Source organism: Corvus hawaiiensis, chromosome 9, assembly GCF_020740725.1.
Source record: "Corvus hawaiiensis isolate bCorHaw1 chromosome 9, bCorHaw1.pri.cur, whole genome shotgun sequence".
Lineage (NCBI taxonomy): Eukaryota > Metazoa > Chordata > Aves > Passeriformes > Corvidae > Corvus > Corvus hawaiiensis.
Window position 1 is genome coordinate 10,663,694 of NC_063221.1, and position 12,430 is coordinate 10,676,123.

Below are 12,430 nucleotides of genomic sequence, written 5' to 3' on the forward strand. Positions count from 1 at the left end.
AGCACCACACCTACAGGCCTTTTAAATCCCTCCAGGGATGGTGAATCCACCACCGCCCCGGGCAGCCTGTTCCAGTGTTCAGCAATGCTTTCTATGAAGAAATTTTTCCTAATATCCAATCTAAACCTCTAATGGTGTAAATTGAGGCCATTTCCTCTTGCCCCACACCTTATTACCCGGGAGAGAGCCCGACTCCCACCTGGCTGCGCCCTTCTTTCAAGTAGTTGTAGAGATCTGTAAGGTCCCCCCGAGCCTCCTTTTCTCCAGGCTAAACACCCCCAGCTCCCTCAGCTGCTCCTGATCAGACTTGTGCTCCAAACCCTTCCCCAGCTCCATTGCCCTTCTCTGGACACTCTCCAGCATCTCAATGCCCTTCCTGAAGTGATCGGCCCAAAGCCAAACACAGGGTTCAAGGTGCTGCCTGACCAGTGCCCAGTACAGGGGGACAACCCCTGCCCTGGTCCTGCTGGCCACACTGTTCCTGATTGAAGCCAGGATGCCCTTGGCCTCTTTGGCCACCTGTGCACAGCTGGCTCTTGTTCAGCTGCTTTTGACCAGCAGTTCCAGGTCCTTTTCCATCAGGCAGCTTTCCAGCCACTCTGCCCCAGCCTGGAATGCTGCATGGGGCTGTTGTGGCCCAAGGGCAGCACCTGGCACTTGGCCTTGTTTGCTTGTTTGGCATTTGTGTGTATGACAGCTAAAATCCAGAAGCATTACAGGTCAAAGAATCTTCTTAGCTTGTCCTGTTAAAAAATGTTGCAGAATTATTTAATCTTTGCTAGCACAGAACTAGTCTATGTACAGAAAATTCATCCAGCACACAAATGTCCATCAGCATCTATTAGTTGGGTAACTATTTTTTTTCAAGTCAGTAGTGTCCTGGGTTGCAGTGTATTCTATTACCATCCCCATCAGCTGTTGAAATCAGGTGGGGCAGTGTTTCCTTGCCTCCTCCCCCCAGACTATCTTTCTGTTAATGGCCCATCATTGTCCTGCCGCCTGACTCAGAGATAACTCCCTCCGGACTATCTTCTGTTAATGAGCCTAATCAACACTTGGCCTCATGACTCATTACCCCATTGTGAGATGCTCCACCCAGAGGGAGGAACCAAGCATCCCATCGTGGATATAAGCTGAGGCTGAACACCAGAGACACCGGCTTCCCACTGGATTTCCAGAGGACAGGAGCTACACAGCCACCACTGGACTTCCTGAGGAAGAGCAGACTGTTTTACTACAGGATCACTGCTTCAGAGGACTGCAGCCACCATTCTACCAGACTGCTACCACCACCCTGCCTAACAGGGTGTCAGGTTGTACCTTGACTCTGTCAGTTTGACAGTGTTTTCTTTTACCTTTTTTCCCCTTTTCTTTAATTTCCATTAAATTGTTATTCTGACTTGGTGCCTCCCACTGGTTTGTTTTCAAACTAGTACAAGTAGAGAAACACATTGTCTGAAACACGCAGATTTTAAGTAGCTGAATTTGACAGAGGAGACCTGTAATATATTACTCCTCCTAACTCAGAACTAGCACGCTAATATGTACTTTAACAACAGATAAAATCAAAATTAAAGTCCATTACCAGAAAAACCTCACCACCATACCTATATTCATAAAATTATTTATGAGCAGTCAGTACATTTCATAATTAATTGTCTTAAGAAAACATCTAAAGGTTATCAGTGAAGCCCCTTCACAGTAGAGAAAGCAGAGGAAAATCAGGGCTTTAATGTCCAGTTTTAATGTATTTGGAAGCTTAAATTAATTTCAGTTCTTAAACTATGAAACCACTACTGCTTTCTTATTTATTTTTCTTTAATTGTAGCCACTGTCCTTGCATTCCTCAAGTTACAATCAATAACTGTTTGAAAAACAAACGTGCAAGACAAACATAGAAGAATCTCCAAAAATACACAACAATTTCTCTAAATATTTCTTCCATAATCAAGAGAAACATAAAAGCATAAACAATATTAATAGATACATATTCCCCAATTGAGAGTACAGGGGTCTTTATTTAAAAGTACAGCCCCTGTCTGTCACAAAAGCAAGAGACCAAGACACTTCATGGTTAATTAAAAACATACTTAGCATTTTCTCTTAATCCAAATGAGCCACAAGGCAGGAGCTCAGACTTTCATTCAAAGTCACGCACAACCCTTGTTGCCATAAGTAGACTTCCACCTCACCGGTGCTTCTACTACAGCTCTGATAAAACTTTTACATTCATGAGTCAAAGGTTAAACAAAGGAGAGGAAATGTTTTCTGTCAAATAGTCAGGTAACCACTAACAGTCCTGAACTATCAGCAGGAATCTAACTTCTAGTAATCAAATAAAACTAAGGAAACTGCCTTTCCGTAGCTAAATGTCTAATGTCTAGGGGCTACTTTTCTGTCTGGAAAATTGACACAAAATGTGTAAAATTGAAACATTCTGCTTCTAAGGGATTTGCCTAAAGGAAGAGTGAAAAAGCTTCAAGCGTGGCTGAACTGAAGAACTACAAAGCCTTACCACATAAACCTGTCTTCCTTATTAGAGCATTTCATTTGGAAACATAGGTGACAATTTTACAGTCATAAAATTAATGAAATCTAAGACTGAGCATTTTAATGATGCATTTTGTGTTCCTCTGCATACCTAAGGTCAACCTCAGAGTCCATCAACAGTTTCAGGATTTTTAACAAATTATTTGCACTTTGTACTGAAACCATTCAGGTAATTCAAAACCAATTTCATGTAAGCCCAGAAAGTATTATTTCTACTGCAAGCAGCAGTGATACTTAAAAACAAAACCCAGAAGAATTAAGTCTCCTATTATTCAAAAGCGGACATTGTTTCTACTGTGCCCCTTCAAACCTCAACTAGCAAAACTATTACCAAAAAGTAGGAAAGGTAAACTAGGAGAAAAGATCCAGTATAGGATATTAACTCAACAAGGTATTTTACAATATGCCTATTGTGTATCCCTTGTCTTGCAGGGCTGCATTAGCTCAACAGTTTACTGAGAGGGAGGAGGTGACACAGCAGGAGTCACACCAAGAGCTTCACAAAGCATCCATGCAGCATAAAGAAAAGAACTAAATTAAATAAAACTTGCAAAGGAATCGCACAGCATTTCTGGAGAATAATCCAAGAGTTATTTTCTCATCTTACTATGGTTTAACAATTTGAATTTGGCAACTGCAGTCAAGCTCTGCACATTCATTCTAGACAACACAATATCACAATTAAGTTCTTCAAACAAAAATGCCTGAGAAAGCTACCTTGGGAAAATTTTATTTCACTTTATAAACCAAGAGTATTTGAACAATACATTCTGATTTGAGAGAAAATTTTATTTACAAAATTCATATACACATGTATATAAAACACAAAAAAACTCCATAAAACTTACAGAAGAATTTTGTATGTACAAGAATATTTTCTGTTTCAAACTATCCAGTTTAAAGCAGGACCATGTGGCTGGAAATTCAGAGATAATTTCCTTTAATTAGTGTTTCAGATAGAGAATGAATTATAGAGCAAAGTCCCATAAACCACAAGACTTTAATCTTACATGCAGCTTTGACTTGCTGGTGTAAAACCTGAGAACAAGCAGCCTGTACTTCAGCTTTCAGTTAAAAATCCCATTCAACAATTGAAATTCCATCTCTTCAGAAGCCCTGGCACAGGTTAACACATGGCTTGCTACTGTCCACAAAAGACATGCCCAAGGGAAAAGCTGTGTCCTGTTCCCACTCATCAGCCTGCCTAAATTTCTACAGTTACTTCCTTCCAATCACTTTGACTGGCTTGTTCCTGCTCCTCTTTAGAGATTTTTGGTTACATTTCAGTTCTTTACAACAATTCAATTAATTTTTCTGTATTTGAGTATCTCTAATTGTCTTTCTACAAGCTCAGTCAGTAATCTTATTATATTCCTCTTGTCCGAGGGGATATATCCATGTGCACATGGAGAAGGCAGTTTGACATGGCATTTCTGTACACCTGCACCTGTGTGCTTAGATAAAAGTCCATGGCTATTGTGCACACACCTGTGATGAAGTTTGAATTGCCCATACATCAGCCATCATGTGTATATACACACAGCAAATACATTTTATGTTGTTTTGATATATGGACAAAAGCGAGTTTGAACATGCATACACACTCTTTATATATAAAGACAGCATTCATTTGTTTTTGGGGGGGTTTTTTGGTTAATTTAAAAACAACGAGCATGTGCAAGGGAGAGACAGATAAAATGTCAAAAAAAATCTGCTTAGTGAGTCTTCTTTCACTTGGTCACTTCTAATGAATCTTGGGATTCAGAGCAAAAACCAGAGTGGCTACTAGAACATATCAGATGGAAATGGTGATGCATTCCCTCCATCTGAGCTAAACACAACACACACACACACACACACTCTGGAGATAAGCAGACTACCCAGCTACAAGTACAATGCTGTGAAGCTAGTGCTGTTATGCATTCAGCTATGCACTGTAAATTTGAAATTGTCACAATAAAAGCAATAAAGGCAATGCTTTGGATACGGTTCAGTGAAAAATTATAGCTTGCTACTTTTCATTTTCCTACTTATTTCTATGAAGTAACAGACCATTGACTAATCGTTAGCTGGTGCACGTCCATGGGGAAATGTTAAAAGAAATATCCAGTTTACACCAGCTGAGAATTTACATCCTTTGTTTTGCAGCACTCCATACAGTATTTAAATGTACTTGAGTGTGCGTAACTGATTAAATGTTGTTACAGCCACACAAGCAATGCAAAAAAAAGTGTTTCTAGCCTGATGAGGGAAGAAAAGATCAACTCAGAGAAAAGAGCTAATCCTCACTCTGGGCTTTAACAAGTTATATAAAAAAAAGGTATCAGAGAGAAAAAGGGTTAAGTATTATACATTCCAAAAGCCTGGAATACTTCCTTCTGAAGTATTACTAAAGACATATTTCCAAGATCACAGAAAGCAAATTAATTTCCAGAATAAAATATTTCCCTTTTGCTACTTTCATTATATAGTGGCATTTTTTTTCTTTTCTTTGCCATATTTATAGCAAACACTTCTTTTTAAATTACTTGCCAAAAAACATCCAGTGTAGTGACTTAACATTAGTTTGGCATCTGTTTAAATGTTCATTACAACCTTGACATGCTCCTTCCAATAATTTTAAGAACTACTCTACAAGTCTCTATATTGGCTGGTCCTTTTTTACCCCTCAGTGTTCATTTACTGATAATTCTTTTATAAGCTGATGTTAGGTTTTTCTCCCTAACTCACATGGTCTATCCTAATGACACCCTCCATTACTACCTGATAACTACTACATGTTATCCAAATACCTGAACACCTGCTTTTCTCCATAAACTTCCTACTCTACTCTCCAAAATTCTCTGTTTCCCCTTTGATGCCAATGCATTTGGCTTCTCCTCTTTTGTGTTTGGAGATTCTCACTTTAAAAGCAATTTTACTTCAATTTTGATCCTCCTATGTGCTGCTGAACTGGATATTCCCATTTCCTCTATGGAGCTTGCAGGCTGCTAGGCTCTTAATTAAAGTTGCAAATTTGTCTTTTCATGAGATCACTCTGACTTTAATTTAATTAAAATGGTTTTAGGACAGCTAAACAATTGGGGGTTTTTGTTACCAAAACAATTGTCTTAAGAGAGAAGAACGAAAAAGGAGAGGGAGAAACAAAGTATTTCATTGGGGTCACTCTCGCCAACATCAGTATCTCTTCTGCAACACAACAGCATGCTATTACCTTGTCAATTCTCTGGATCTGGTGTTTCTTATACTAGATATAGTCTGGGCAAACAACTTGGAAGAGACACCCAAAAATCTCCTTTCCAAGGACAGGAATACAGAATAATGCACTTTATTTTTGAATTGACAGAATGCTTGTCAAAGATCTGATTAGAAAGTAAAAATATCCACATAACAGTCCAAGCCTCTAAGGCTGCAATGTATTGTTCTCTGCTTTTAAGCAGAGATTTCACATTATTTAAATAAAATGTTTAGCTTCACACATGAATACCATCTTACGGGGCTTGGGGGCACTTTTTATGTGAAAGCAATGGTAACATGGCTGTAGCAAAGCAATACCCTGATAGCAAAGTTAAACACATTGGCAGAGAATTTCTAAAAGATCATTTTGTTCTATTTTTCATATTCACTCATTGACTCAATTTTTCTTGTACCAACTTACCTTAGAATACAGAGGCAGACCTTGCCTCCCGACGTCAAACGGCAGAATCCGAACCTTTGCTTACTTTCAATGTCGGTGAGCACAAAGGTGAAATGCTGTCCTACTTGGTTTTGGGACACCCTGAAAAACCAGATACAGAGAATAAAACCACTATATCACATAAAACATGAGCATTTAAGTCATTGGTCTCAAGTGTTTTCATGCTCAATCCTCACTATAATCCCCAATACAATTCTATTGTCTGCTGTTCTTTTCCTACTCTTACATGACCTTCTACAGCAGAATACCTAAGAACCTGCTAGTAGTGATTAACACGTGTCATTTGTGGCTCAATCTTAGATGACCAAACTGAAAATTAGTTCCCAGAGAAGCTGAAAATCATCACAGACCTCAATCTACAAATCAGAGCACAATATTTTTTTTTCACTTTTTCCCTTGGAATACGGGGCAGAGGGGGTTGCTGTGGTTTTTGTTGGTTTTTGTTGGTTTGTTTGGGTTTTTCTAAATCTCCAGCAAAAATAACGTATAGAAAATTTCCCCCCTAGGTAAAAAGAAAGTAGCAGTTGATCAAAGGGCAGGAGAAGCCACATAGGACACAGGGGTTTTATACAGCTTAACACATGCATGACAAAGGTTTAGAGATTAGCTAAGTAGTACCACTACCAAGCCTGTAGAGCCTCTGACTCCTTTCAGTTTGGTTCAGTTCCTCATGAACATAAGTGACTAGGCTGAAACAAAAGACTGTGCTGAGCATACAGCATAGAAGATGCACTTAGTCCAATATAACCACCCATGATAATTAATGGACTTTTTTTTGTTAGGTGATTAAACTCAAATCATTAAAACAAGCACTTTCCTCGGTTGCCTTTAACAGCCTGGAACAATCAAATGCTCTCTTTAAACACTGCAAACACCCAGTGGCTTCTGCTCAGTCCCTCCTTGCTCAGGTTCTGCGTAGCTGGGATGGTGCACAGTGCGCCTGGCACCACAGAGCCATCAATAACCAGGCCTTACTGCTCCCCTGCCAACCGTGCAATTTGCTCTTTCACATCCCTGCACTTTGCTCTTTACTACAGGGAGCAGATTGCCATGAAATGTGTGCTGTGGCTTCATCACCCCTGCGCACCCTGGGGCCGGGGAATCACACACAAACTCAGCAGCAGCTGCTCGGTCAGGAGCACTGGAAATGCTCCGTGTAGTGACCTCAGCTGCCTCCTGCTCCCACCCGCTCTCTGCTCAGCCACGTCCCACTCTGAGGCTTGGAGCTTCCAGCAGCCATGCCTGGCTTCTCCTTACACCACAAAACACCTGGCAGGGTTAGGCTGGAGTCTCTGTGCGCCACCATTTTAACACAAATTATTTTTAATGTACTGTGTACATGTATGTCAGGCAAAATGTCTGTACACAGGGTCACTTTAAAAATGAAATTTAAATTATGGTATTTTCTATTAAAAATAGCCCAGCTGAGTTATGAGTTCAGTGGGAAGCATTTCCAGTGCCATCTCACCACCTCCAAATCACTATCTTCCCTTTGCTTCTTTAAGAGAGGCAACTCCATGTTTTGACAGTCAGTGTAAAAGTAGTCCGGCTTGAATACTGCTTCCCACACAGTTTGGAAAGAGATGTGAGCAGCAAGTCCCAGATTTTTAATATGAGAACTACTCCAAGGCTACAACTGAATTTCCACAAGAACCCAGAAGTTTGCATTTGGTCCCGTTTGCTTCAAAAGAACAGCTAACAGAAGCCAGTGACCAACCATCTGGACTATGTATTCTGTTCAGTTTAAAATACTGAATAAATTCTGGATTTCTAATTTGAGAGCTCCATTTAAGATGTGCAGGCAGCAAGGATGCCTGTTCTTCTATTCCTCTTCAGCAGAATTAAAACTGACTGTGTGTAAGCCTTACAGAGAAAAACAAATGATAACTGGGGATTTCTACTGATAGATGACCACAATGTATAAATCAGACACATAAAACATCCCAGAAGTGCTAGCACTAGAGTTTTAACACATATATAGCATGTTCCATCATGCAGACAAACACTGGCCACCTGGGGTTTGTGCCTCTCTGTTTCACTGCAGCACATTCAGGTTGTTCCGAAATCAAGTCTCCCCTCCAGAAACAGGCAGCAGCTCCTGGCCCTGCTACTGGACCACAGCATTGATGCCTCTCAGGTTTTTCTGAGCATGAAAATCACCACAGATATAATGAAATTATTACATACCAGAATTCCCCCAACAAAATGTTATCTGGACTTTTTGCTGGAGCACAAGATAAAGTAGCCCAGCTGCAAAACCTTTCTGCAGAATGCTGGTCTAGTCAGCTGTTTGAAGAGAGCATGATCTGCTCACTTCAGGTGAGAACAGGCACAAATCGTTCCCAACCAGTGCTGACATTGCCTCGCTCATTCCTCTGCCTTGCTTCTGACTTACTTTCAACTCTTGCCCTGCATGCTTACTTTTAATGTTAGTTCAACAATAATAAATCACTAATAATGAAGAATGTGTGTAAATACTTATTAACCCCGCAGACTACAATGGGCTCTTTCAAGGTTATTACAGTTCACTATAGAAATAAAAATAGGTTTTAAAATTTTCTATGTACCTACACAATGCAGAAAAGGCTCTTTAGTACCCATGGAGCAGGTAAAGAATCATTTTAAAGATTTTTGTTTACACTACAGCCATTGCTCAGGCCCCATTTTAAGAGAGACTTAAGAGAGCTGATTAAGGCAGGAACTGAATCTCTCCTTCAAACAAAAAACAGTATAGCTAATCATTAAATTTATCCCTTGCTCTCCTTAAAAATTTCTCTTCTTCCAAATTATTTTGTTTAGGATAGAGCAGGTGTTTGAAATTATTTTCTCTTCAAATTTTAGAAATTTTTGAAGAGGTTCAAAAAGCTTAAGACCTTATACATGGGAATAGATATTTCTGTTTTCTTTTAAAAATAAGTCATAAAGTTACTGGTATTGCTACTTAAAAATGTCATGTACACCATAACTAATATACACAGTTCTGACTGAAGCTTTGGTGGCTGCTACCTAAACCTGAAAATTTCACATGTATTACAACTCCCAAACTGTTGAAAAAGCAAACCCCATCAGCCAGTCACCCTAATTTCTCAGTAGAATAGAATAGAAAGTGTTTCAAGCAGGAATTTGAAAACCAGATGTTAAGATAGTAGTACAAGCTGATGGAGAGACTGAGGAGACAGTAGCACTAGGTTGGGCAGTGTCCTGCAGCTAATTGCCATCCCCAAATCTAAGCTTCAGGAACTATTTTCTTCACTTCCAGGCCCACTCCAGCACCCACAAGTCCACAGCTTAGGCTCCCTGTGTGGAGAGCTCCTCTGTTCCAACCAAACTATCTGATACAAGCTCTGCCTCCCAAAAAACCCAACCCTTTACAATTCAGTAAAAAAAAAAGGAACATGAGAAAAACTGCAGAAGATATGAAAATGGAGAATGCCACCACCAAGAAAATTCCCACAAACAAAAAGCACAGTTAGCTTATTAATGGGGTTATGTTTTCAAAACAACAGAAGCATTAAAAGAAACCACAACTACTTAGTAAAGAGTCTCACTGGGAGTATTTAAGTTGCAACAGAAGCCTGTCTAGAAGCTCTGTCTCAGGGCCCTGACCATCACACCTGGCCAGAGGTCTATGGGAGCACACAGCGGCTCCCGTGGCGTTCCCAGGTTTCCTCCCAGACGGGTCCACTTCTGCACACACACAGAAACCAAACAACCCCTGTCTGTTTGAAATCAATAGTTACACTCTTCACACTGCACACTGCAGCCTGTCCTTACACTCGTCTCTCACACATACACTCACTATTACACAAACATGTGCCATAATGCAGTGAGACACAAGATGCAAAGAACTCAATTGTGTGTAACTGCTGCTACATTTCTGAGTTCACAACTCACCTCAAAAACTGCCTACGGTGCCTGAAGGGTACAGGAAAGGGTACAGGTTTATTTATCTTCACCCGTACAGCTTGAAAGACTTTCTTGATTATTCACTTTTCATTCTCAACTATTTCCTCTGAAGGCAAAATTTTTGTGTAAGGTATCTTATAAGTGCCTTTCACAAGATCAGCAAAGCCACTGTTTTGCACGTGTCTTGATCATAATTGTGTTTCTGCACAGACTTTTACCACAAATATCAACAAAAAGAGCATTAGCCAGGAACGGGAGAGCGACAGTGATGTCAATCCTGCTATCATTACTCAGTGACCCTAATATGAGTTAAATAACCTGCACATTTATTCCCATATTCAAGTGACATTCTGCTGCTAAGGAGAAATCCTCTACTGTAGAAGCACCACTGATTATTTTCCAAAATCTAACACTTGCTGCGACTGGGTGAGCACCATGGGGGAATTAATGAGGTACACATCACTCTCTCCATGCTGATCCTACAGGCAGTTCCCAAAATGCCTTATCTAAAAGAGGCTTGCATGCTTCACATTCAGCAGGAGAAATGCATCCTGAAAGGGAAAAGACTGAGGAATGAGAGGAAGTACTTATGGTGGAGAGAAATGGCAGAGACTCAAAGCACAGATAAAAATGAGGGGTCAAGCAGTGACGTAGCACAACTTCAGACTGAACCTGAAATGGCTCCAAAAGGAACAAGAGAAGTCCTACCCTCACTAGTCATCACCCAACTACATAACTGATGGATGTGGAGATCGAGGTATGGACTCTGCAAAGTTACACCTGATTGAGAAGGAAAGTACAAAATACTGCTTGAGAAAGAAAAGTGAAGCAAACCATGCAGAATTTGCACAGAGAATTTAAGGAACAAGAGAGGACAAAGTGGTTTTGTCCGAAGCATTATCATGACTTTAGCAAACATTAAAAGGAAATTAAAATCTCTGTCCTCAAATGTTAAATCCTCCTAGACCATGTGAAAAGAAACAGAGTACCAGAGAAAAAGTTCCTTATTCGTAAATACATACATACAAACTGTTAGAATGTTATACAATTGCATCATTTATTAAACATAAAATAATTTATTCACAAAAAGAGACATAGGTACTCGGAGCAAATGCTCAGGAACTTCTATGATGTAATTCATTTCTTAATCCCTTCAAAATAAAACGTAAGCCTTAACTAGAAGTAATGAAATTATGCATTTGTTTTCAATAAAAAATTTTATATAAAACTCAAAGTTTAAGTCATGGTGAAAGAATTTTTTTTTTACACCATTGTGCCTCTTTTGGCTTGACTTTCAGTTTTAATTTAATGGGAGTTAATTCTAGATTTTTAATTACCATTCCCACTACGTACTTTTGATAATTAGAGTGAGTAGTGTACAGTTACTTATAACATCTGCAGAAAGTATACCTGGTGAGATGATGCAAGCAGCATCCGACAGTGAGAACTAAATCTGGATCTATGATCATTGCAGTACAGTGAATAAAAGAAAATCAAATACATATTCTCATTTATTTCCTTTTTCAATTCCTTAAGTAATTAATATAGGTGAGTTGAAAGAAAATGGATGATGATGATCTTACTACTATGCTTCAGCTTTCCCCTCTCCATAATTTGAAGAACATAGATTTCCTATTTAAGTTTTACTTAGCTAGATAACAGAATTAACACTCCATTCCCTATAACTCTGCTGTGTAGTAGAAATCCAGAAGCAATCTATGGAACAGAGTCACATTTTTTAAATATCTTGATCAGCAGAATCAGTGGCAGTTATCACTTCTGCACTAGTAATTTCTAGCTCTTAATAGGCTCAGATAATGCTTGAAGTAGCTTATATACATACATAAATATACATATATTATACATATGCATATAAATATACATATATTACAGGTTGAGAAGCTATGCTCTCTGCAGTACAATATGCTCAATAAATGAAATATATATTTTCTATTTCAGTTCAAATGTTTCTGTACAGAAATAGCCATTGAAATTACCTGTAAAATACTTGGTGTGCCCTCTATCATGATCCTATATACAAGAGGAAAACTATATATACATACATACATATATTCATCAGAGAAGTGAAAATCACATATATGGCTAGACAAATACTAAAATGATTGTCACATCTTTAATGTCCAATGGAAAAAAGCCCTGTAAAAGAATTTCCACAATGTTTTTCTCAATCCTTTTCTTTATCACTTCAAATTTCAAAACAAAAATAATTAAACTGGGAAAGCAGAAGACAGCTGGTTTTGTTTAAAAAAATTGGTG

General features: G+C 39.1%; 1 protein-coding gene across 4 annotated transcripts in view; it reads right to left on the reverse strand.

Moving 5' to 3' along the window:
• DENND1B (DENN domain containing 1B) overlaps window positions 1–12,430 on the reverse strand; it is a 161,739-nt gene that overhangs the window by 90,853 nt on the left and 58,456 nt on the right. For all 4 annotated transcript variants that reach the window (XM_048312185.1, XM_048312184.1, XM_048312182.1 and 1 more), the window contains exon 5: window positions 6,209–6,328. In XM_048312185.1, the coding sequence (XP_048168142.1) occupies window positions 6,209–6,328 (120 nt within the window). The remainder of the gene's footprint in view (window positions 1–6,208; window positions 6,329–12,430) is intronic.